Source organism: Ipomoea triloba, chromosome 10 (genome assembly GCF_003576645.1).
Source record: "Ipomoea triloba cultivar NCNSP0323 chromosome 10, ASM357664v1".
Classification (NCBI taxonomy): domain Eukaryota; kingdom Viridiplantae; phylum Streptophyta; class Magnoliopsida; order Solanales; family Convolvulaceae; genus Ipomoea; species Ipomoea triloba.
In genome coordinates this window covers 15,382,621-15,407,246 of record NC_044925.1, presented here as the reverse complement: position 1 = coordinate 15,407,246, position 24,626 = coordinate 15,382,621, and the positions used below count along the sequence as shown (strand labels likewise).

At 38.5% G+C, this 24,626-nt stretch overlaps 1 protein-coding gene across 5 annotated transcripts; it reads right to left on the bottom strand.

Moving 5' to 3' along the window:
• Positions 1-1,042: 1,042 nt before the first annotated feature.
• LOC116032851 lies at positions 1,043-20,539 on the bottom strand. Of its 5 annotated transcripts, none has more exons than XM_031275585.1 (2): positions 19,673-20,539; positions 1,043-1,237 (listed from the first exon to the last, which is right to left on the bottom strand). In XM_031275585.1, exons 1-2 carry the CDS (start codon positions 20,008-20,010, stop codon positions 1,129-1,131), a joined length of 447 nt encoding a protein of 148 aa, XP_031131445.1. In that variant the 5' UTR covers positions 20,011-20,539; the 3' UTR covers positions 1,043-1,128. The 5 variants fall into 5 exon arrangements, with proteins under 5 accessions (XP_031131445.1, XP_031131449.1, XP_031131447.1 ...); XM_031275589.1 differs by lacking the exon at positions 1,043-1,237 and adding an exon at positions 2,767-2,821; XM_031275587.1 differs by lacking the exon at positions 1,043-1,237 and adding an exon at positions 12,157-12,683.
• Between the last annotated feature and the right edge of the window lie 4,087 nt (positions 20,540-24,626).

Below are 24,626 nucleotides of genomic sequence, written 5' to 3'. Positions count from 1 at the left end.
GCGCCTTATCGAATGGCACCAAAGGAGATGGAGGAGTTGAAGGCTCAACTGGCAGAGTTATTAGAGAAGGGAGTTATTAGACCAAGTGTGTCACCTTGGGGCCCACCGGTATTGTTTGTGAGGAAAAAGGATGGAAGCCTAAGACTGTGCATTGACTATAGAGAGCTCAATCGAGTCACGGTGAAGAACAGATACCCATTGTCCAGGATCGACGATCTGTTTGATCAACTGAGGGGAGCGGGCGTGTTTTCAAAAATTGACTTACGGTCAGGGTATCACCAGGTGCGAGTCGCGGAACAGGATATTTCAAAAACCGCATTCCGGACTAGGTATGGGTACTACGAATTCACAGTTATGCCGTTCGGAGTGACCAACGCACCAGGAACTTTCATGGACTTGATGAACAGGATTTTCCTTCCATACCTGGATAGGTTTATTGTGGTATTCATAGATGACATTTTGGTTTATTCTAAAACACCGGAAGAGCATGAAGAGCATCTCAGGACGACGTTGCAAATGTTGAGGGAAAAGAAACTTTTCGCAAAACTTTCGAAATGCGAATTTTGGAAGGAGGAAGTAGCATTCCTGGGTCACATAATCACCAGGGAAGGAATAGCAGTGGATCCAACTAAAATAAGAGCCGTAATGGAATGGGAACCACCGAAATCGGTTACAGAAGTCCGAAGTTTCTTGGGATTGGCAGGTTATTATAGGAGATTTGTCCAGGATTTCCCAAAGATAGCAAGACCTTTGACCAATCTGCTCAAGAAGACTACCAAATACAGTTGGAGTGAAGAATGCGAGCATGCGTTCCAAGAACTCAAGAAGAGGTTAACGACTGCCCCAGTGCTAACCTTACCCGTGGGGACGGAAGGCTATGAACTATACTGTGACACCCCAACTTTTCACAAGCCGAGATAGCTAAACTTTAACGCAAAAGCTGCCTATCTCAACTATCAAACATAACATAGCGGAAGCGAATTAAAACCTAAGGGGTATCATGCCACATCTAGGTAAGAAAACACGGCCTAGATGCACAGGCTAATCATAAACTGAACCAACTGTATAAACATAATCCTCAAGCATATCCCAAAACATCCAAGAATCTAAACAAGAGTATATAGAATCTCATATTGGCGCACAGGCCCAAAACATAAAGTCTAAAACAACATAACTATGTCTAATCTGCCTCATAAGGATAAGCTCTAACGCGCTCTCGCTTAGACTTATTGCATACCTGGAAAACATACAAGAAACCATTAGCAAAAGACTGCTAAGCAACCACCATTCACACCCGCAAGGAAGTATAGATATACATAAGCTTGTAAATAGGTTTACACACCCATATAGAATATAAACACCAACGAACTGTTCTTTTAATTAAAATCGGATACTCAACAATGATAAATTGAAAGAATCGTAAACCAAGACTCCTCCAAATGAAACCAATATCCAATAACGAATGCATAAGACAAAAAGTCCATAAACAAGATACCAATCGAATCATAATTCCAATAGAATGATCACAAAGGAACCAACCAAACCGTAACATGACGAGGAACAACAAGATATCAGCTGAGATACAACTTAACTGAATAATCACAAGGAACTCACGAATACATAATACCAAGAAAGAACTCCCAAGTCCAACCTCCAAACCACCATACCAACCCTCATGCCAAACACCAACCCAAAAGTTAGTTCACAGGGGTAGAAACCCAATCACAGAGGCCATAAATGCCCAATCACAAGGGTATAATCACAGGGACCCAAGTCCAATCACAGGGGTAGAAACCCAATCACAGGGGCCATAAATGCCCAAACACAGGGGTATAAACCCAATCACAGGGACCAAAGTCCAATCACAGGGGTATAAACCCAATCACAGGGACAGAAGTCCAATCACAGAGGCGTACAAGCCCAAACATAATCAATAATGCCACAATTAGCTCACCCACCAACAACCAAGAGATACTCAATGATCCACCATCCACATCCAACCTCAACCTCAGCCCAAGAACAACCACTCAGAGTGTTAATCTCATATATGAACACAAGCCAACTCCCAGATAATATAATCAAGGATTCAACACAGCAAGAGATTCAAAAGATGGACCAAGAGAGATGAATAAATACTCCAAAGACATGGTAGAATAACCAACAAAATACTCCAACAATGTTCAGAACAAAAAGGGGAAACAACCAAACAAACAGATCACAGAATAGCTCACTGGAACAAACTCCCAGCAGAACCAACGGAACACTGTCCTCCGCCGCACCCCTCCGCAAGGAGGAAGCGGATCACCTCAGCGGAACTCCTTCCTCGGCCACACACCTCCGCACGAAGAAAGCGGACTCCCTCAACGGAGCACTCCCCTCCGCTACTCTCCACCGTTTTGCTCTTGCGGAAGACTCTAGCGGGTTACATTATGCCGCTAGGGTTCTCCGCAAGGGCAAACCCAACCTCAGATCACAAACTCAGATAGAATACGCAATACTCATTCCAGAATACAAAACTAAGATCAGATTGTCCAGATTATATATCTCAGAAGCCAAATAAACATGGAATCCATACCAAGAAATATCCATAAACATCAATAAGCAAAGGATCAAGAACACAAGTTCATAATCCATCAAACAACTTCACAGACAACAACAAATAGGCTTACAGCAAGGAAATTTCAGGATTCCAATACACCAAACAATATTCATAGATCAGGAGTGTAAAAATAGGTTTTAGTGGACATGATGGTTACCTCTTGAAGCACTCTTCACCCAAGAACTCTACCTTTCCACTAAGCTTCACCTTCACCTTGATCATCTTTTTCCCAAAAGAAAAACATAAGAACTTGCATAAAGACTATGAAAACTATATGATGCAATGAATATTCCTAGATATATACACTTACCCAAGCTCCAACCACCCTAAAAGAGCAATCTTGACTTGAATCTTGAAGATGAAGGGATAGTGTATATTGTAGGGTTTTTAGGAAAGTTGATGTTAGGAAGGGGAAAGTTTGCAGGAAATGGAAAAGAGAATGGTAGGGTTAATACAAGTCCCTTTTATATGATAGGAGAAATCATTACATACATAAGATATATATCACACTAGGGTAACTAGAGTAGATAATGGGCCTTTTAAAAGAATGGGTCTTGCATGATTTAATATAATACTAGTGAGTAGGGAATTTGATCCTTCAAGAATAAATAAATTGGGTCATCATAAAATGCTCTTATAGAAATTGTAAGGATCCAATTAAAATAAATCCCTTACAAGAATTAGATCAAGAATTGGGCTCTTGATTAAAATGATGAATTTGGGTTCCAAGAAATATATATACATGTATCTATATACGAAATTGGAAGAACTAGCCCAATTAAAATAAATAAATTGCCCAAGGAATTAATTATGGGTCTTACGGCTTAAACGAATTTACGGGATGTTACATATACACAGATGCGTCTCACAAAGGACTGGGATGTGTCTTGATGCAACATGGAAGGGTAATAGCTTACGCATCTCGTCAACTAAAACCACACGAGGCTAACTACCCAACCCACGATCTGGAACTAGCAGCTGTGGTATTTGCCCTGAAAATCTGGCGACATTATCCTTATGGAATCACTTGCAAGATCTTTACGGATCATCAGAGTTTGAAGTACATCTTCACTCAAAGGGATCTTAACTTAAGACAAAGGAGATGGTTGGAGTTAATCAAGGACTATGATCTGGAAATCCAATACCAAGAGGGTAAGGCAAACAAGGTAGCAGATGCTTTGAGCTGAAAGCCAAATCATGCTCTCTGGGTATTACCTGAACAGTTATGCAAGGATTTTCAGAAACTCGATCTGGAAATAACAATGTGTGGTCAGGCAGACCTAGATATGAAGCTATATTACCTATCGGCCACTCCAGCCCTATTTGAAGAGATCAAACAAGCCCAAGGGGAGGATGACTGGGTAAGGAATATCAAGGAGAAAATGGTGGATGGAAAACAGGGCCCATTTGAGTTGCACTCGGATGGGAGCATGAGATTCAAGGGCAGATGGATTATACCTGCAAGTTGTAAGGAATTAATGAACCAAGTAATGAGAGAAGGTCACAACACACCTTATTCTGTTCATCCAGGAGGGGACAAACTGTACAAGGATTTGAGGCAAAATTTCTGGTGGATGGGCATGAAGAAGGATATTGCGGAATTTGTTGCTAAATGTTTGAATTGCCAAAAGGTTAAGGCAGAGAGAAGTAAGCCGAAAGGGTTGCTACAACCATTGGAGGTTCCTCAATGGAAGTGGGATTCAATCTCCATGGACTTTGTGGGAGGATTGCCAAGGACAAGAGCCGGAAATGACCAAGTATGGGTTGTTGTTGATCGGTTAACCAAGACGGCAAGATTTATTCCGATGAACAAAACTTGGTCAATGGAGAAAATGGCAAGAGCCTACATCAAGTACGTGGTTAAATATCATGGGATAGCACGCGATATTATTTCAGACCGAGATTCACGGTTCCTATCGAGATTTTGGGAAACATTACAGGTAGCCATGGGTACGCAACTCAAGATGAGCACTGCCTTTCATCCTGCCACTGATGGTCAAACGGAGCGAACAATCCAAACCTTGGAAGATATGCTCAGAGGTTGTGCACTCGATTTCCAGGGCTCGTGGGATGAGCAGTTGGATCTAATTGAATTCTCATACAACAACAGCTATCATGCCACTATAAGAATGGCTCCTTACGAAGCATTATATGGACAGAAGTGTCGGAGTCCACTATGTTGGAGCGATAAGAGTGATGCTGTTATTCTTGGACCTCAGTACTTACAAGAAACCATTGAGGCAATCAAAGTGATTCAGGGGAGAATGAAAATCGCACAAGATCGCCAAAAGTCTTATGCCGATCTAAGGCGACAATCCATAGAGTACCAAGTGGGAGAGAAAGTATTATTGAAAGTCTCACCCACAAAAGGGGTCAAAAGATTTGGAAAGAAGGGAAACTGAGCCCTCGATTTATAGGACCCTATGAAATTCTAGAAAGAGTGGGAAATCTAGCATACCGATTGGCTCTACCCATCGAGCTGGACCGAGTACATAATGTGTTTCATGTCTCTCAATTGAAACGATATGTACCCGATGTATCTCATATACTGGAGCCGGAGGGACTGACAATGGATGACTCATTGACGTATGAAGAAAGGCCAATTCAAATCTTGGATTCTAAAACCCGAGAGACGAGGAGAAAATCGATCAGGATGGTCAAAGTTCAATGGTCAAACCATAGCCCAGAAGAAGCTACTTGGGAATTGGAAGACGCGATGATGGAACGATATCCAGAGTTGTTTAATTCAATTAAGTAAGAGTCAATCTACCTATTATGTGTCTAAGAAACTTGATGTGCAATGTTCTATGTGCTAATTGCCATATGTGTGCATGAAAGTAGGTAGCGGTCCACTGAGAAAGTAAGTTTCGGGGACGAAACTTTTCTTAAGGAGGGTAGACTGTAACCCCTCACCTATTTCGGTAAAATTAAGGTTCTAAAAATATTTCTTTAGGCTATAACATTCATGAGATGACCTCCCGATGTCTCAAAAGAATTATTATAAGTAAGGACAGTTAGTAATAAGCTGCGATCGTACGTCCTGGTCACGAACCGTAAAAATTTTAGGAATTTTGTTCGGACCCGATTGTCCTAGGAAATGGATTTTTAGACAGCATACTATTATTCTGGAATTTCCTATTTAATTAGATTAGCCCATAGCAGCTAAAAATTATTTGTGATTGTACATCGCGAAATTTCGCGGTGTACCGAACCTGGCCTAATTTTGAGTTCTAGACTGGAATAAATTTTTGGGCTCGAGAATTATTTGAATTGAATTAGTTTCTACCGAGGATTCATCTGATTTAATCCCAAGCAGTCTAAGTTAAGATATTTTAGATTATTTTATTCCAATTTAAGTTAGATCTTATCACATAAGCTTGGACTAGTCAACTAAGAGTGGAGTAGTTATAAGGCAATTTTTTTTCCTTTTTCCTAAAAAAAAGGGGAGAGAAAGAGTGAGAGGATTCTCCATCATCTTCATCAACCTTCAAGACTCCATAGCTAACATTTCTTCATAGATCTCAAGATATTCGGTAAAACTCCAATTTTATTCGGTAGATAGCTTTATTTTTCATCCTAGAACATGAATCTAAGTTTAAATTTCTTAAAATCATGTGTTATGTGGTTGATGGAATTCTAGGGTTTTAAGGTGAATTGGGGGAAAATCATCCACAAAGGTCTCCTACAAATTTTGAAACCCGGTTGAGGTAAGGAATCCCTTTAATTGCTTGAGGTTGTTTAAAACTAGATAATTGATAGTTGGTTGAAATATAATGGACTCTAGGTGAAGTTTTTGGGTATATGATGAATGTATATGTATATATAAATTGTGTACACACTCGAGTATATGTACGTATGGTACAAGATATATATACATATTAATATGCTTTGTGTTCATATATATATATATATATATAGAATGCATATGTACGTGTGATGTATATATATATATTATAACTATTATGTACCTAGATTTATAAGAATTATGTAAATACATGTAGTATGTAAGTATGTGTAGTGCAAAGTATATACTTAATTATAAATATTATGTACACATTTTATGGGCAAATGTAGTGTAGTATATGTATATATGTGTTTATGCTTATATATATATATATGAAACTGTATGAGTATATATGTACATATACACGTGTAGTGTGTGTGTAATTAAGTTATATATATATATGTACATATAATAAGTATCTAAGTATGTGTAATATATATATATATTTATAACTATTAGATATATATATATATGTATTATATACGTGTAGTATAATATATATATATATATATATATATATATAATTTATATAAGTGTATTATGTATATGTACATGAAAATCGTATATATATGTACATATATGGGTATGTATGTATTAATAAAAGGTTGTATTATGTATACAAACGTGGTAAAATGTCACCTTTGTGTATAGTATATGGTATGTATAAACCGCAATTATATATGTGGTTAGTGAGAAGAATAAATATATGTTATGTGTTATGCATATGTTGAAGTTGGGAAATGTATATGTTATATGCGTTGAGATGTATGTGTCAAATGTGAGACTTATGTGATAAATGTGGAGTTGAAAGTGTAGAGTAGTTACACTTGAATTACTTTTGTGAAAGGATGTTGGTGGATCATCCAAATGTTTTGAAAAAGAAAAGGAGAATTTTTGAATTGGGTTAAAGGAGAATTAGTTTCCGAGTATTGGGATTGACCCAAGTATGTTCAAACTATTTTCAAAGTAAGAAAGGGAAAGGAATAGAGAAATGTTTTCAAACCTTAGTTCTAGTAAAGTGGTGAAGGATCTTGTTAACCACGGAATAAAGATGAGCTTAAAGTGCCTATTCCGCATGGTAATTATGTGTATGATCAATCATACTGTGGGCGAAGTCTATTCGCCGAGTACTATATCACCCGTAAGGAAAAGGTACTCCTACGGGGGTGTGCACACTTAAGTATAGTCACTCTATGTTCGGGTAGGTGTCGTTCTTATGAACCTAGTGAGGCTAGCTAGGAATCATTCCAACGCTCCTATAAGTCCAGGGGATCAGTATTAGACCGGGCGATGACCACTGAAACCGAGTTCAACGATCCAAGTGGTCAAAAGTGGAGAAAAGACTCCAAAGGCCTCACACTTTCTATCTAGGACTAAGAGGAATTTTGAAATGTGAATGTAGTTACTCCGTACTACGGGGAAGAGGGATGTAACGAGTTTTAAGTACCCAAAGGTTGTGGGTGATCTCTCTTCTTGAGAAGTGAAAAGTGATGAGAATCTCATTATGAGGGAACAACTTCTACTAAGTGATCACAAGCAAGATATGTGATTTATGTGTTACACTAATTACTAGTATGCTTAATTGTTTACCAATATATTGTTGAATGTGTAAATGAATATCAAATGACCTTGTCAAGAGGGAAAATGTTATGAGACGTTGTTGAACTTTGCTCATAATGTATGCAAATTGCTATTTATAACTGTTGCAGGTAGAATCTCGCAGATGAGTAAGGTATAGGGTTTTCTATGTAACAATTTTTTTACTAAACCTTTATTTAGTTTTGAATAACCCATGGATATCCTTACTTAGTCGTCGTGCTAACTACACTTCACTGTGTTCCTATCAGATGCAGTCTAGCGTTAGCTCCTGCAGCCCGGTGAACTCCGAAAGTTCACCGGAGTACGTTTGTCAGGGTATGGATTATGATGACTACATACAGATGATGGAGGGAGAAGACCCGTATGCACCTGGTTATGCTCCCGAGGCTCCCACGAACCCAGATACTCCTATGGCTCCGTCGGTACCTTTTGTCTCTTGCCCAGTCATGGACGAGGTCCAGGCTGCGTACGGCTTTTACCCCATAGAGCCGTTAGATGGTAGCGATCCCCTGGAGTTCATCGTGCACTACCCTTACCCCTGGGACCCTAGCCCTGGGGATTGCTGGGACGAGTGGTCGATGGTGATGACCACCTCTCGATTTTTGGACCACATTACCTGGTATGAGGGGGAGTGGCACCTAGTCTGGGGAGAGTTCACCGGCCCCGTGTACCGCATGCTTGACTAGACGTCGGATCTTTAGGAGTCTTTGGGAATTTTTTTGGTGTACATATATTTTGTAGCCTTAGTGATGGCTAGGCATGACCAGTTGCGTCTAGGTTGAACCTTGTTAGTATTTTGGCCCGAGGGGCAATCTTATGTATGTATTTTTGCAAGATTATATACTTTGCTTAATGAAGCTTCACCAGTTGGCATGTACGAAAGTGTTAAGTATCTGTTGAGTGATTGTTGTGATGAGAATAGTTCCTTTAGCCTGTGCACCTAGAGTGAGGTTTATCGCGGAATGATAGAACTCTCTCTCTCTAGGTGTGGCGGTAATGCCTCGGATGTACGGGAAGGTAGGTCCGGGGTGTTACAGAAAGCCGGGAACAGACATGGTTGGTGGATTAGGGGCATAGTCATCTGATTCTGAGTCAGAGAGTTCCAAAGGATGTGCAGAAGTGTCCCCTTGAAGAGGTTCACCTTTCTCTTCCCGCAACTTGTTGAGCTTGCTGGTTCTTTCCTTTAGCAAAAGCCTAAAGGAGAACCTTTTCTTAGCAGGTTTCTCTTCAGACAATGCTTTCTTCCCTTTGCCTTATTCATTCCTGCACAATAGAAAACAACACAAGGATGAGGTGTTAGTATACCTCTCCCTTCCTTTGTTGTGATCTATTTATAGATAGATTGAGGCTCCGTGATTGGCTGAGATCTGACTGGCAAGACCATTCAATGTTGCAACCGTCCAAAGCATTTGTGTATATCCATTTAATGTGAATCCGTGAACGCTGATTCTGATGCCTGCATTAATTTCAATGCGTCATAACTGATGCGTCTTTTCAGTTTGGATTGATTCGGCTGTCTTTTTATTAGCTCATCTCTATCATACCGAGCTCATGCCGTAACGTGAAGAATCTTGCCTCGGCAAGAGGTTTTGTGAGGATATCCGCAAGCTGATCTTCGGTATTCACATACTAAAGTTTAATGTCCTTTTTCTCCACATGGTCTCGGATGAAATGATATTTAATATCAATATGCTTGGTTCTGGAGTGCAGTACTGGATTCTGAGTTATGGCCATAGCACTTGTGTTATCACACATAATGCTTACTTCCTTGGCAGATACACCATAATCCTTGAGTTGTTGCATCATCCATAGTATTTGTGCACAACAGCTACCGGCTGCTATATATTCGGCTTCAGCAGTACTTGTGGCAATGGAATTTTTGCTTTTTGCTAAACCATGATACAAGCCTTCCCCCTAAGAATTGGCATGTCCCTGATGTACTTTTTGATCAATTTTACAACCAGCAAAGTCTGCGTCAGAATATCCAACTAGATCGAAGGTGTCACTCTTCGGGTACCAAAGTCCCACACTTTGAGTCCCTTTTAGATATCTTAATATCTTCTTGGCAGCACTCAAATGACTTTCCTTCGGATTGACCTGAAACCGAGCACATACCCCCACAGCAAATGATATGTCTGGTCGACTAGCCGTAAGATATATTAGAGAACCAATGATTCCTCTATACTTCGTCTGATCCAATTCCTTTCCTTCGTTGTCGATATCCATTCGTAACGAAGTGTTCATGGGGATTTTGACCGAGAACTTCCCATCAATTCCAAACTTCTTGATGAGATCCTTGGTGTATTTTGCTTGATTTATAAAAATCCCATCTCGTTCTTGTTTGACTTGAAGACCTAAAAAGTAGTTTAATTCTCCCATCATGCTCATCTCAAATTTACCTTGCATGAGTTTTGAGAATTTCTCACATAGGTCCGAATCAGTACTTCCAAATATGATGTCATCTACATAAATTTGCACCAATAGGATGTGGTCTCCATTTTTTATTCTAAAAAGTGTTTTGTCAACTATTCCTTTCGTGAATCCGCAGCTTATAAGAAAGCATGACAACGTGTCATACCAAGCCCTTGGAGCTTATTTTAAACCATATAAAGCCTTTTTGAGTTTATAGACTTTATCCATTCCGATTTCTGAAATGAAACCTGGTGGCTGCTCAACATATACTTCTTCTTCCAAAAGTCCATTTAAGAAGGCACTTTTGACGTCCGTTTGATAGACTTTAAAGTCTTTCCATGCAGCGTATGCTAGAAAGATTCTTATAGCTTCGAGTCTAGCAACAGGAGCGAAGGTTTCATCAAAACCAATTCCTTCTTCCTGACAATAACCTTTTGCAACTAACCGAGCCTTGTTTCTAACAATGACTCCTTGCTCATTCATCTTGTTTCTAAAGACCCATTTGGTTCCAATGATGTTCTGATGAGTTGGTCGTGGAACCAATTCCCATACATTGTTTCTCTCGAATTGATGTAGTTCATCTTGCATGGCTATGACCCAATCTGAGTCGTTTAATGCTTACTCTACAGTCTTCGGTTCAATTTGAGATATGAAACATGCCATCATGCATTCCCGAATGGATGCTCGAGTTCGTACACTATCATGAATATCACCAATGATTTGATCTTGAGGATGATTCCTTAACCATTTTAGATCAGGTTGAAAAGTGGTAGGTGGTGCTCCTTCATCAATTGTGGGTTCATCGTGATTGCTTTCATTCTGTTGTCCTTCCGATTGGTTTGGTTCAATGCAATCATTCGGTAGAACTTCGGTTTGAGATGAAGTGTTTGGTAGATGATTAGGAAAGAGAGGATAATCATCATCTTCTGATTCTGATCCTTCCGATAGTTCTTCGACTTCTTTATCCTTTGTTTCTTCATTGGTTTGTGGTTTTTCAGAGATCATCATGTCTTCTTTAGATGATTCATCGAAGATTACGTGTATTGATTCTTCTATTATCATGGTTCACTTGTTTAGTACTCGAAAAGCTTTACTCTTTTCGGAGTATCCCATGAATATCCTTTCATCAGCACGTTCATCAAACGCCTTTAGATATGTCTTTCCATTGTTGTGAACAAAACATTTACTTCCAAAGATATGAAAGTATTTTACAACAGGGTTTCTGCCTTTCCAGAGTTCATAAGGTGTGGCTCCATGATCTTTGTGAATCAGAGATCTATTTTGAGTATAACAAGCAGTATTTATTGCTTTGGCCCAAAAACGTTTAGGCAAGCCTGAGAAAGCGATCATGGATCTTGCTGCTTCCTTGAGAGTTCTGTTGCGTCTTTCAGCTACACTATTTTGTTGAGAAGTTCTTGCTGCTGAAAGCTGATGTAGTATACCATGCTGTCCACAGAAATCCTGAATGACTTTGTTTACAAACTCAGTTCCTTGATCAGACCGAATTTTGATAATACTTAAGTCCTTTTCAGTTTGAAGTCTTCGGAGCAGATCTGGAAGAACCTTTTCAGTTTCATTTTTCTTTCTTAGAAACGATGTCCATGTATATCCTGTGTAGTCATCTACTACCACAAGAGTGTACTTCCTTCCACTAAGACTAACTGGATCAACTGGTCCAAATAAGTCCATATGTAGTAGACTTAATGGCCTAGAGTTAGTGTTTAGAGATTTTGCCTTAAAAGAAGACTTGATTTGCTTTCCCTTTTGACAAGCTTCACAGAACTTATCCTTATCATAGATTACATTTGGTAAACCTTCAACCAACTCTTTTCTTGCAAGCTTGTTGATGGCTTTGAAATTAAGACGATTGAGTTTGTGATGCCATTCCCAACTTAGATCTTTCTTGCTTTTGGCGATCAGGCAAGTGTTCGGTCTTACTGTTTCCCATGTGACAACATACATATTTTTTCTTCGTTTTGCCGTTAGTACTACTTCATGATTTAGCTCTGAGATAACTTGGCATTGGTCTCGTGAAAATACAACTTTGTATCCTTTGTCACAGAACTGGCTGGTACTCAAAAGATTGAACTTTAATCCTTCAACATAAGAGACTTCTTGAATGATTAAGCCATTCTTCATAACATCTCCGGTGCCCATGGTTCGTGCACTTGAGTTCCCACCGAAGACTACTTTAGGACCATTCTTTTCTTTAAAGTTGCTCAATTCTGATCTATCTCCTGTCATATGTCTTGAGCATCCACTATCTACATACCAGATGGTCCTGTTTCCCTGCATTCAAAGATTAGTTGTTTTTAGGTACCCATACCTTCTTGGGTCCTTGACGGTTAGCGGTGAGCTTGGGCATCCATGCGTACCTAGAACTTATAAGGTTCATCTTTGGTCCACGATATTCGTTAAACACGCGATAATCATAAGGGATAGCATAGTAGGCTTGAGGTGACTTTGGTGAATAAACCTTTTGAAGAGGAAGCGTTTGTTTATTCGAGTTTATCCTTGTGTATGAGGTCTGCTTATGTCTATGATAGAGCAGAAATTTTGCTCTTGTCATTGGTTCGTAGTCCATGAACCAGTTCTCATCACTGAGATATAGTCTACCATCTCCGCTATTATGCTTGCTAGGAAACTTTTTGAAATTCTTGACACTATTCGGGTAAGAGCTCGGTCTTTCCTGAGGTCTACCTTTGCGTTGCCTCTGTGAATAGTGTTGCCTCTTATTGCCTTGGAATTTTCCTTTAGATTGGTTATTCCCAAGTGGTTGACCATTTGCGACACAACCATAATGGTTCGGTACGCGCAGTCTTTACCGAGGGTTCTGATGACTTCTCGGGTTACCGTTTTGGGAATTTCCTCTCGTAGGCTCCACAATACGTGTTTCAGTCGGACAATTAGATCGACTCGTTGATTGTGGTTCTGTTCCATTTATGGCATTAATCACTGGCTCAAGATTTTCGGTTTGTCCTTGGACAAAGACGGAACTTAAACCTCCACTAGTAGAAGGGTCAGTTGGTCGTGTTAAGAGAACATGTTGATGAGAGCTTGTAACACCCCGTAAATTCGTTCAAGCCATACGACCGATAATTAATTCTTTTGGGCAATTTAATTATTTTAATTGGGCTAGTTCTTCCAATTTCGTATATAGATACATGTATATATATATTTCTTGGAACCCAAATTCGTTATTTTAATCAAGAGCCCAATTCTTGAATTTATTCTTGTAAGGGATTTATTCTAATTTGGATCCTTACAATTCTTATGTGTAAGAGTATTCTTACAATGGCCCAATTCTATATATATATATATATATATATATATATATACATATATTGTCTCTAAGACATTTAATCCTTAATATTATGGGCTTTCTCTTATTCTAAGTATTTATTTATTTAAGAGATGAATTCCTTGGCCCAATAAATTAATCTTGTACATAATATTGCTATACATATATATATAATGGAGCCCATTCCTTATTGAGATCTTCCACCCTAATATATACATATATGTATATATGTATTATGATATATATTCAAGACTTAACACTTCTAGAGGTTTTCACTCTCTCTCTTCCCTACCACTACACTCACGCCATTTTCATCCCTTTCCCCTTCAAAGATTGACCTTCATTTCATCTTCAAGTATTCAAGTCAAGATTGCTCTTTTAGGGTTGTTGGAGCTTGGGTAAGTGTATATATCTAGGAATGTTCATTGCATCATGTAGTTTTCATAATCTTTATGCAAGTTCTTATGTTTTTCTTTTGGGGATCTTTTGGGAAAAAGATGATCAAGGTGAAGGTGAAGCTTAGTGGAAAGGTGTAAGAGTTCTTGGGTGAAGAGTGCTTCAAGAGGTAACCACTATGTCCATCAAAATCTATTTTTACACTCTCAATCTATATGATATGATTTGGTGTGTTGGAATCCTGAAATTTCTTGAATATGAGCCATGTTGTTGTCTATGAAATCGTGGTTGATGGATTTATGAACTTGTGTTCTTGATCCTTTGCATATTGATGTTTATGAGCATTTGTTGGTTTGGATTCCATGTTCATTTGGCCTCTGGTAGATGCAATTTGTGTAATCTGATCTCATTTTCGTATTCTGGAATAAACATTCGCATTCTGAGCAGAGTCTGGGAATGGTGTATGGGTTTTGTTCTTGCGGTGCACCCTAGCGGCATAATGTAACCCGCTAGAGTCTTCCGCAAGAGCAAAGCGGTAGTGGTTGGCGGAGGGGAGTGATCCGTTGAGGGGATCCGGGTAGTGGTTGGCGGAGGGGAGTGATCCGTTGAGGGGATCCGTGTCCTTCTTGCGGAGGTGTGTGGCGGAGGGCAGTGCTCCGTTTGGGAGTTCCGCTAGTTCTCCTGGAATTCTGTTTCCAGTGAGTGTTCTGTGATCAGTTGTCTGTTTGTTTCCTCTTTTGTTCTGGATTTTGTTGGAGTATTCTATGGGATATTTTACCATGTTTCTGGAGTATTTATTCATACCTCTTAGTCCATTATATGAGCCTATTATTGGGTTGGTTGAATCCTTGATTGTACTATCTGGGAGTTGGTTTGTGTTCATATCTGAGATGAACACTCTGAGTGATGGTTCTTGGGCTGAGTTTGAGTATGAGTATGGAGTGGTTGATCAATGAGTATCCTTTGGTGGTTGATGGGTGAACTAACTGTACTATTATTGCTATGTTTGGGCTTGTACGCCTCTGTGATTGGACGTTGGTCCCTGTGATTGGGTTGTTACCCTGTGATTGGACTTCTGTCCCTGTGATTGGGTTTATACCCCTGTGATTGGACTTTGGTCCCTGTGATTGGGTTTATACCCCTGTGTTTGGGCATTTATGGCCCCTGTGATTGGGTTTCTACCCCTGTGATTGGACTTGGGTCCCTGTGATTATACCCTTGTGATTGGGCATTTATGGCCTCTGTGATTGGGTTTCTACCCCTGTGAACTAACTTTTGGGTTGGTGTTTGGCATGAGGGTTGGTATGGTGGTTTGGAGGTTGGACTTGGGAGTTCTTTCTTGGTATTATGTATTCGTGAGTTCCTTGTGATTATTCAGTTAAGTTGTATCTCAGTTGATATCTTGTTGTTCCTCGTTATGTTACGGTTTGGTTGGTTCCTTTGTGATCATTCTATTGGAATTATGATTCGATTGGTATCTTGGCTATGGACTTGTTGTCTTATACATTCGTTATTGAATATTGGTTTCATTTGGAGGAGTCTTGGTTTACGATTCTTTCAGTTTATCATTGTTGAGTATCCGATTTTTAATTAAAGAACAGTTTGTTGGTGTGTATATTCTATATGGGTGTGTAAACCTATTTACAAACTTATATATATCTATACTTCCTTGCGGGTGTGAATGGTGGTTGCTTAGCAGTCTTTTGCTAATGGTTTCTTGTATGTTTTCCAGGTATGCAATAAGTCTAAGCGTGAGCGCGATAGAGATATATCCGTATGAGGCGGCTTAGACTAGTTTATTATGTTTTAGACTTATGTTTTGGGCCTGTGCGCCAATATGAGATTCTATACTCTTGTTTAGATTCTTGGATGTTTTGGGATATGCTTGAGGATTATGTTTATACAGTTGGTTCAGCTTATGATTAGCCTGTGCATCTAGGCCGTGTTTTCTTACCTAGATGTGGCATGATACCCCTTAGGTTTTAATTCGCTTCCGCTATGTTATGTTTTATGGTTGAGATGGGCAGCTTTTGTGTTAAGTTTTAGCTATCTCAGCTTGTGAAAAGTTGGGGTGTCACAGTTGGTATCAGAGCCTGTGTTGAGGTCTAAGTAGAGATCCTAGGGTTGAAATCTGAGACTCTAGGACTTGATCAGTAGAAATTAAGATGTTTTGAGAATCCTAGGATGTGTGAATTCTAGGACGCGCAGTGAGGACACGCCTTGTTTGTTTAAGTTATATGTGTTTTGTTAACCTTGTTGTTTGCAGCTTGCGGGCGCGTCTTCCGGGTAAGTCTTAATCGTTTTTAGTTAAGTTGCTTCGTTTTAGAATTGCCCAGGAGTCTGCCTTAGATTAGGAATGAGTAGTTAGTTGATGCGAAACGATGGATAGCCCGTATGCGTGTAAGCAATCAGAAGTTTGGGCAACTCGTTGAAGAAGACTGACCTACTCGCGGCTCGGAGTCATCCACAGCAATCTACGTTCTTCGGGAATGGCGTCTTCGCGCGTGTAACATCGTCTGCAAGATCTTCGTTCACCTCAAGACTTGAAGAATAAACCTCGTGCAGCTGAAGTTCGTTGCAAGACGAAGAAAGCGATAGGAGCTCGAAGACTAAAGACTCGAAGACCCTCGGCTTTGAGGGAACGACAAGAGCGAACGTTTACGCGCCAAGAAGAGTTAAAGCACGCCAAGTTGAAGCTCTTGGATCGTTGATGAAGAACCTCGTGCAAGCTAAGCTTGTTAGCCACGAAGCCCGAAGAAGTAGAACTTGAGGTCGTGATTTGCAGACCCTAAAGTAGTTCTACCTACCTCTGATGCAGCTACAAAGGAACAAGTTAGAAGTTGCAACCTTCAGAGCAAAGAAGACTAAGTCAAGTAGGAAGGAAAGCTTGGATCCTTAAGACCCCCGGACATCCCCGAAGAAACGCTATGAGCAAGTTGTTTGACCCCATGAAGTGCGAAGAGACTAAGAAGAGAACCATGAAGTAAGGATCTCGTGTGACCTAGTCGGCACATCGTGAAGATGGCACCTTATGCATAGACTTAAGGAAGGAACCTCTGTAGCAAGAAATAAATAAGGAGTAGCTAAGCAAGCTAGTAGAAGACCGAAACATCCAAAGATCAAGACCAACCGAAGTGAATCTAAAGGCTAGCTCAATCCCCAAATTTTCCTAAGTGGAGTTGGACCGTAGTGCTAATGAAGTTCCGCAGAAGACTTAATCTACTGAGCAAGTAAGCAAAAGCGCCCTTGATCGCGCTAAACGCAAAGATTAAAGTTGAGAGCTACACTCCACTACCCCGGATGACCAACCGGAAGAACCAATGAAGAATGAAATGACAAGTTGATAAGGGTTTGCGCTATTGACCTGCAAGAATCGCAAGAAGAACACCAAGACTTGACCGAACCATCTTACAACGAAGATTGCCAATCGAGTAAATGAAGGACTCCTCGAAAGATCCTGAACGATCAAAAGAGCAAGAATTCTAAATGCTAAAGAAGGTGCACGCGTTACGATGGCTTAGGACCTCGATGTTTCAAAGTACAAGAAATTAAACTCGGTTTCTAAAGATCACCAATAATCGTAGGCAAATCTCCTTTCAAGATCAAGCGATACGTTCCTAATTAATCTTACCCTTCTCGTGAAGCTTCCCCGAGAATCTCTCGTTCTGCACCAATCAGTCATCAGCGATTCATCGCCTTCGGCCTCTCTTGGAGTGATAAGGATGTGCGAGTTGTAGCTTATAAAGTAGAGTTATCCGAATTCTAGATTCGCGTTTCGTAAGGAGCAAGGTTAAAACACGTCGACCGGTCAGAGTGTCGTGATCAAATCGTCAAGCTATGGAAATCGTTTAGAGTTGAGAGACTTCCTATTCTTCTTAAAACCGAATCCTTCTTTGACCCTTGTAATTCCAATCATCCTTTTGTTGAGAAATCCCTTCTATCTGTTCTAAACGTTATTCCCAACTCCTTTTGGAAACCAAATTCTTTTATGTTTCTTGAAACTCTAAATGCCTTCTTGTTGAAACACCCCTTCTACCTATTCTAAATCTCTTTCTCATCTTCGCTTGAAACTGAACTTCTCTTTTCCTTTGAGGAAGTACATACCATATCGTTAAAGAATCCTTTCTATCTTTCTAGATCTCATTGCTATCGTCCCTTGAAACCGAATTTCTCTCATTCCCTTGGAAATTGTATATCCTTTCGTTGAGACATCCCTTCAGTTTATTTTAAATCTCATTCTTATCTCCTTTCAAGATTGAATTTCTTTCTTTCCTTTGGAGAATTGCATACCCTATCGTTGAAAACTCATTTCTGTATTTTCAGACTTCGTTCCTAAACTCCTCTTGGAACGTAATGCCTTTCTCTTCTTTGGAAATATGAATGCCCTATTGTTGCAAAACAATTTTCATGCTTTCAACCTCGCCCCTATCTTTTCTCAAGCCAAGTTCTTTCCATTCCTTTTCCTTAAAGAACTTGATATTCCCGTGACTGAGAAATTCTTTTGGCCTCTTTGAACCTCGTTCTTATTTTCTTCCGAAGCCGAGTCCTACTCTTTTCTTTAGAGAACTTGACGTCACCTTTATTGAAAAGTCATCCCCATCCTCTCGAACGTGGTTCTTGTTCGCCTCTTGAAATGATTATGTGCAAGGTGACAACCTTCCTTCCTAAGTTGTAACTTTGATAACTCTTGATTATATTCTTAACTGACGTGTCCTTGAATCTTGAACCTTAACCCTTTCACTCTCTTTTTCCTTATTGGGTAAAATTTTCAAAATGAGCATACGTTCTATAAATGTTTTCCTTTATATACTACCATACTAGTTTTAACTTTCTGTCCCCAAAACGAATTTACCTTATGGAATGGTTCTGAGTTGCATCTTTCAAGAGAAATGGAGTTCGCCTAAGCTGTCAGAAGGTCAAAGCAAAGAAGTGTAGTAGCCCGTTCAGTTGGGAAGATTTTGTAGATCGGGTAACCCTATGATCGTAGCGTCTGCAAGTGTCACCGGAAAAGTTGAGTTGTCTCAAGAAAGAATGAAAGCCGCCCATGACCGATAGAAGACATATGCCGACCAAGTTAAACCAGATGAGTGATGCGTTTCGCGTTTGCTGCTAAAGACATATGTGCATGATGCGCTTCGTGTTATCCAGCTTGAAGTCATAACCTGTGAAGCTAAGGGTGGATTTAGTATGGGTGAAAAAACAGGTGTCCATTCATAGCAGACCACCCTCTTCTCTAAATGCCTTTTGTTGGGCGAGTTCAGCCCAGCTCGATTCGAGACGTGGTGTTGTAGCTTACCATGGAGGGATGTAGTTAAATGGTTAATGTTCACCTACTTATAACCAATTGGTTTTAAGTAGGATATGACAACCAGATAATCAAAAACTCTGTGGTTAAGCATGATCACCTATGAACATCTTAGTGCATCCTATGTCATTAATTGAAGATCTTAGTAAGGCAAATAGCAATGTGATTCAAGTTTTACTCCCAGTAAGAAACAATGAACATTTTCTGTGCAAAACTATACAGAAAGCTTTAAGAGTAAAACACAGAAAAAAAAAAAACAAAGAATATATAATATACCTGGTTTCAAACTCCTTGATCTCAACCAATTCTTTCCCCAAGTTATCCACCCATTGTACACTCTTCTTCTTCTCAATCTCCTTAGGGGCCTTTCTAATGCAGCTTCTACGCCCACCATTAATGGCAGCTTGTTGCTTACTCCCCTGTAGACTCTCTTCTTTAGCCTCACCAATCTCTCCAGAGGGATCACCAGCAACAGTTGAAGAAGGGACATGGGGGGTATTTTCCAGTTTCAGTGGGGCTTGAGTGTAAAGATGGGCAGCAGAGGGCTTGCAGAAACAAATGAATGGACAGTGAATCTTGCAGAACAACACCCTCATCAAACCACTTTCCTTCATCAATAAGAGCTCATATCAAACACACCCACCATATTACTCCATTGCAGATGAGATGAGGGCTTCAAGAATAAGGCAAAAAGATTCAATTTTTGATTTCCACTCCTTCATAAAGCAAATAAGAAACCCCAATTTTCATATAATGGGTGTTTCAAGAAAACAAAAAAGAACTCAAATTAGTTGCAGTAGGTGACAAATTCCACCTGTGCTGACACACATCAGAGACAGAGAGAAATCCTTAAAGCCATCAAAGTTGTAGAGAAAAACATTAAATGACCGGGATCCACAATCTAGCAGGAGAGAACAAAAACAAAAACAAAAACTTGATGGGTTTTCTTCATCCAAGAAAATGAAATCAAGATCAGAAATTGGGCTTCTTGGTGTCAATGTAAATGTGAACAAATTAAACTGGGAAAAAATTGGAAGGTTTTTTTACAATAAAAGAGAGAATATAAATGAGAAACACAGATATTTGGAGGGTTGTGACAGTGAATCCCAAATTGAAGTAGAATTTTGTGTAGCTCTCAATCAAACAAACCTCATTATGTTATCCAGAAATTCTGATTCTTAAAGAGTCATACTGGTGAAGGAAAAAGACACATTTGTAGTGACATACTTTATGAGAGATGAAAAGAAAAAACATATAATAATAATAATAGCGATTAATGTGTCATTACTGGAATGACCATCTTACCCTCTCTCATGGACATAGATGATGAATCATTGATTTGATGCATGATACAACCCCACCACAAATTCCATTCCAAAACCCCAATTTGGATTAATGTAAGGTAGAGCCGTGGAGGAATACTTCTGGTTTAATTAAAGTTCAATAAGGAACAAAAAGGGTAGGGAAATCTTAGCTGGAAAACTTCTGCGATCTACAAAAGAAAGGTATATCAAATTCCAGTGGCAATTGCCAAACCCAATTGTCCAACATTCCCTAACATGCCAATTCTGCCCCTACACATATTTCTATTTCTATTTCTACCAAATAATACAGACTTAGCTTATATTGTATATTAGAGTTATACTATGGGGACGGTCAAATTCGACTCCATCAATCATACTTCCTGATGTGACAAACATGGACGGGATATTTTCATGTTGTGGGTCCAAGAAAAATGATCTATATTCAAGATTTGTGAGATGGCGTAAAAGTTTTGTATAGAATTTTTTTATTTCTTCTGTCTCATTTTACCTGTCAAGTCTACTATTTATTAGTCAAACCAACTCTTTGCTCTTTGTTTATTTTTTAAAACATTTTTTTTTATTTTTAAATTTAATTTTTTTGGGTTTAATAGTACTTTTAGTGTAGTTTCTAAATATATAAATTTTGTATATTAATACTAAACTTAATATTATGAAAAATTGGATTAAAACTAATTTCAGTCAAGCTTCGTTAACTGAACCAGACACATAAAATGGGAGGGAGTAATAGACTATTACATAATTAAATTAGTCAACCATCTACAAGTTGATCAACAAAAAAATTTGATCAATTATATGAAGGAACGAGAGTGCGTGGGGGACTTAATAGCAATTCCATTTGATCTTGACTTATAGGTTTTACTTATAATATTAGGATGTGTAATGTGGAATAAGCGGAGGTTTAAGCTGTCTTGAAGGGATAAGGAGTATCGATATGTTTTGTTGGAGTGTGATTATGAGCTGTTAATTAAAAGATTTAATTACATTGAGTAATTAACATGTTTTGAGACCCTTTGCTAAATGTACGTTTTGGATAATTGTAAGCAAGTAATGGGGGTGTCAATGAACTTTCAAGGGGGACATATCTATAACAATAAAATAGGGTTTCTAATTGCGCGCCTTGTTGATTTAGAGAGATAACATGCTCGTGATACATTTATAAGTATTTGATTTTCTTGTATTATGTTGTACTTCAGCACATCCTTTTAGGTGATATCATGAATGTTTCTCACAAAAAAATCGAAGAAGTGTGACTACTTTTCATATTTAAGTATCTTTTTGGACTAAAAATAAATAATTGACAAATTTTTTTTTGATACATGATACTTTTTTCTTTAATATTGTCTATTGAGTTGAGTTGATACTTGATATTATCAAACTAGCATAATTTTTCTACTTTCAGAAATAAGCATTGCAAAAATCACATTTTGAAAAAAAAAAATCTACTTATACTTAAAACAACTAGCATGTGTTTTATAGGAATTATCAAATTAAATTTGAATACAACTAGATAAACTAGTTGAGTTTTTTTTTTTTTTTTTTTTTTGAGTACTACAGACTCTATTACAATGCTATTACCCTCCACTGAGGCTCGAACTCACCCCTTCCATATGGGAGTGCAACCGGGTGCCATTAGATTACAAGGTCTTCCCAACTAGTTGAGTTATGAACAGATACTTTTTTGAAAAATCAAAATAGATAACTTATCACTAAAATTTTGTTATTGCATTATTTAATTTGGTATTAATGTTGATCGCATTTGAACAATACAAATCTGAAGTCATGTAATTATTTGACGAGTTCTAGTGTTTTACTATATATACTTCCTCAATAGGCTGGTCCCCTCAAAAAATGTTTACTTCAAGAATTTGAAAGTGAGAATAGAAGTTAAGAGTAGAAAATAAAAGTAAAAATATTATTTTCCTAATTTGACTATGCGAGTTATGGCCATACCTTACCATACCAATCAATATTTTAGAGTGATGAAATCTTCTGAAATTGAAATCTATTTTGTTAGATCATCTATCATGGTTAATTTTAGAGAGAGGAAGAAAAAAAACACGGAAAATAAAAAATTAAAATAATAATAAAATAAAATAATATTCATGTTACCAAGAAAGCTCCTTTTTTCTCCTTTAGGTTTCATAAAAAAATTCACTATCACTTCAACATACTCAATCTTCTCTCTTAGGTTGTTTTCATCCCAATCAATGCTCCACTTACTAGATGATGTGGTATTTAAAAAAAAATTATGTACATGCTCGCTCTTGTTAAGGCCTTCCTCAAATAGTGATTTGATAGGTGTGATTAGGAATGAAAAAATAAGAGTGAAGAAAAAAATGAAAAAAGAAATAAACAAAAGTAAAATCTTTCAAAAAATAGATATTTGCGCGCCCTCCTGGGCGCAAGAGTTGCGCCTCACGCATGTGAAGCGCAACATTCTTCATCAATAATGGGTCCCACAATTCCTGCAAAATTTCCAAATTAATAGAGAAACTTAGCATCCTCTCTCTCTTTATTCTATTTCATCCATGGTGGCATATTTTACCTTAAAAATTGCGCAAATTTCACTAATGGGGAGGGCCTAATGGCAACTTTTGCTACCATTTGGCAGCAAAAGCTGCCCCATAGTGTACCTTTTATGTTTTCTTTATTGGATTAATATTTATGTTTTAGTTATATATATATATATATATATATATNTTGGTCCCGGTTGATATAGTGTGAGTCTAGAAAGGGGGCGGGGTGTTGAATAGACTCACACGAAATTTTTAAAATTTTTTACAAGAACGAACCCTTGTAGAGGTTGAACTTGATCAAAGGTAAACGCAGCGGGTGGATAAGCTTTAACAAATTTTAAGTTTACTTTACACGAAGTTTGTGATTATGAAAAGCTAGGTTTGATGATATGTATGCAATGCAGTTTGTGATTTTAAGCCACATGTGGCCGCGCCATCCCGTGCGGCCGTGCGGTTTACACCACTCAATGTTAAGAAATGCACCACTCAATATTAAGAAATACACCACACAAATATGCATTATTAGGTACACAACCAAAAACACACCACTAAATATATATATATATATATATATATATATATATATATATATATATGTGTGTATATATATATATATATATATGTATATATAGAGAGAGAGATAGAGAGTTTTGAAAGGTGATTGGATTTGCAAGGTTGTAGTGTAAATAGTAAATGAATTACAAATTTAATGATGTGAAAATAGTTCTCACTTTTTAAAATGAAAGAGTATTGCAAGGATAAGAATAGCCTTAGAGTATGCTTAGTAGAGATTTTTGGAGAAATTTTTGCATAGTTGGAAGAGAAAAAATCTAGGAAACATTAAAAAATAAAAAAAGGCTAAAGTGCCATCTGACACCATAAACAGTATTGGATCGTTCATGCCACACTCTGATCTTTTAGAACATACATTTTGATCCATTTACAATTAATTTTTGTTCGCCTAGCATTTTTAGTAGGTTTCTTACAGGTTACCGGTAATAATATGCTGACATATAAATTTTTTTTCTTTTTTGGTAATTAGTAAATAGCTGGTCCAATCTGCTGCATGGTTGGACGAGAGGAGAGAACAACTTCCATCGTTGCACATCAGCCTGCCGGAGGAGAAGACCAGCTGCAGGAGGAAGATCGCCGGAAGAAAGCAGTTTGTCCACCGGTGTTCGCCACTGGATCGGCAACTGTTCGCCGCCGCCCGTTTCCTCGGGCTCGTCCGTAGTTGTTGCTTTGCTGTGTCTGAGAAGGTGGTAGCAGTAGTCGGCGTTCACCACCTGCTATGTTGTTTCTTATTTCATCTTTGCAGGATGAAGATTTTGTTGCAGACAAGGATGATGAAGGCTCACCTGCTGATGATGATTCTGGGAAATGTGTGAA

Coding starts and splice junctions, on each gene's coding strand:
- LOC116032851 (XM_031275585.1), bottom strand. CDS start 20,010: ATGAAGGAAAGTGGTTTGATGAGGGTGTTGTTCTGCAAGATTCACTGT. Junction 1,238..19,672: donor ATCAAGGAGTTTGAAACCAG/GTATATTATATA, acceptor TATGTTTTCCAG/GTATGCAATAAGTCTAAGCG.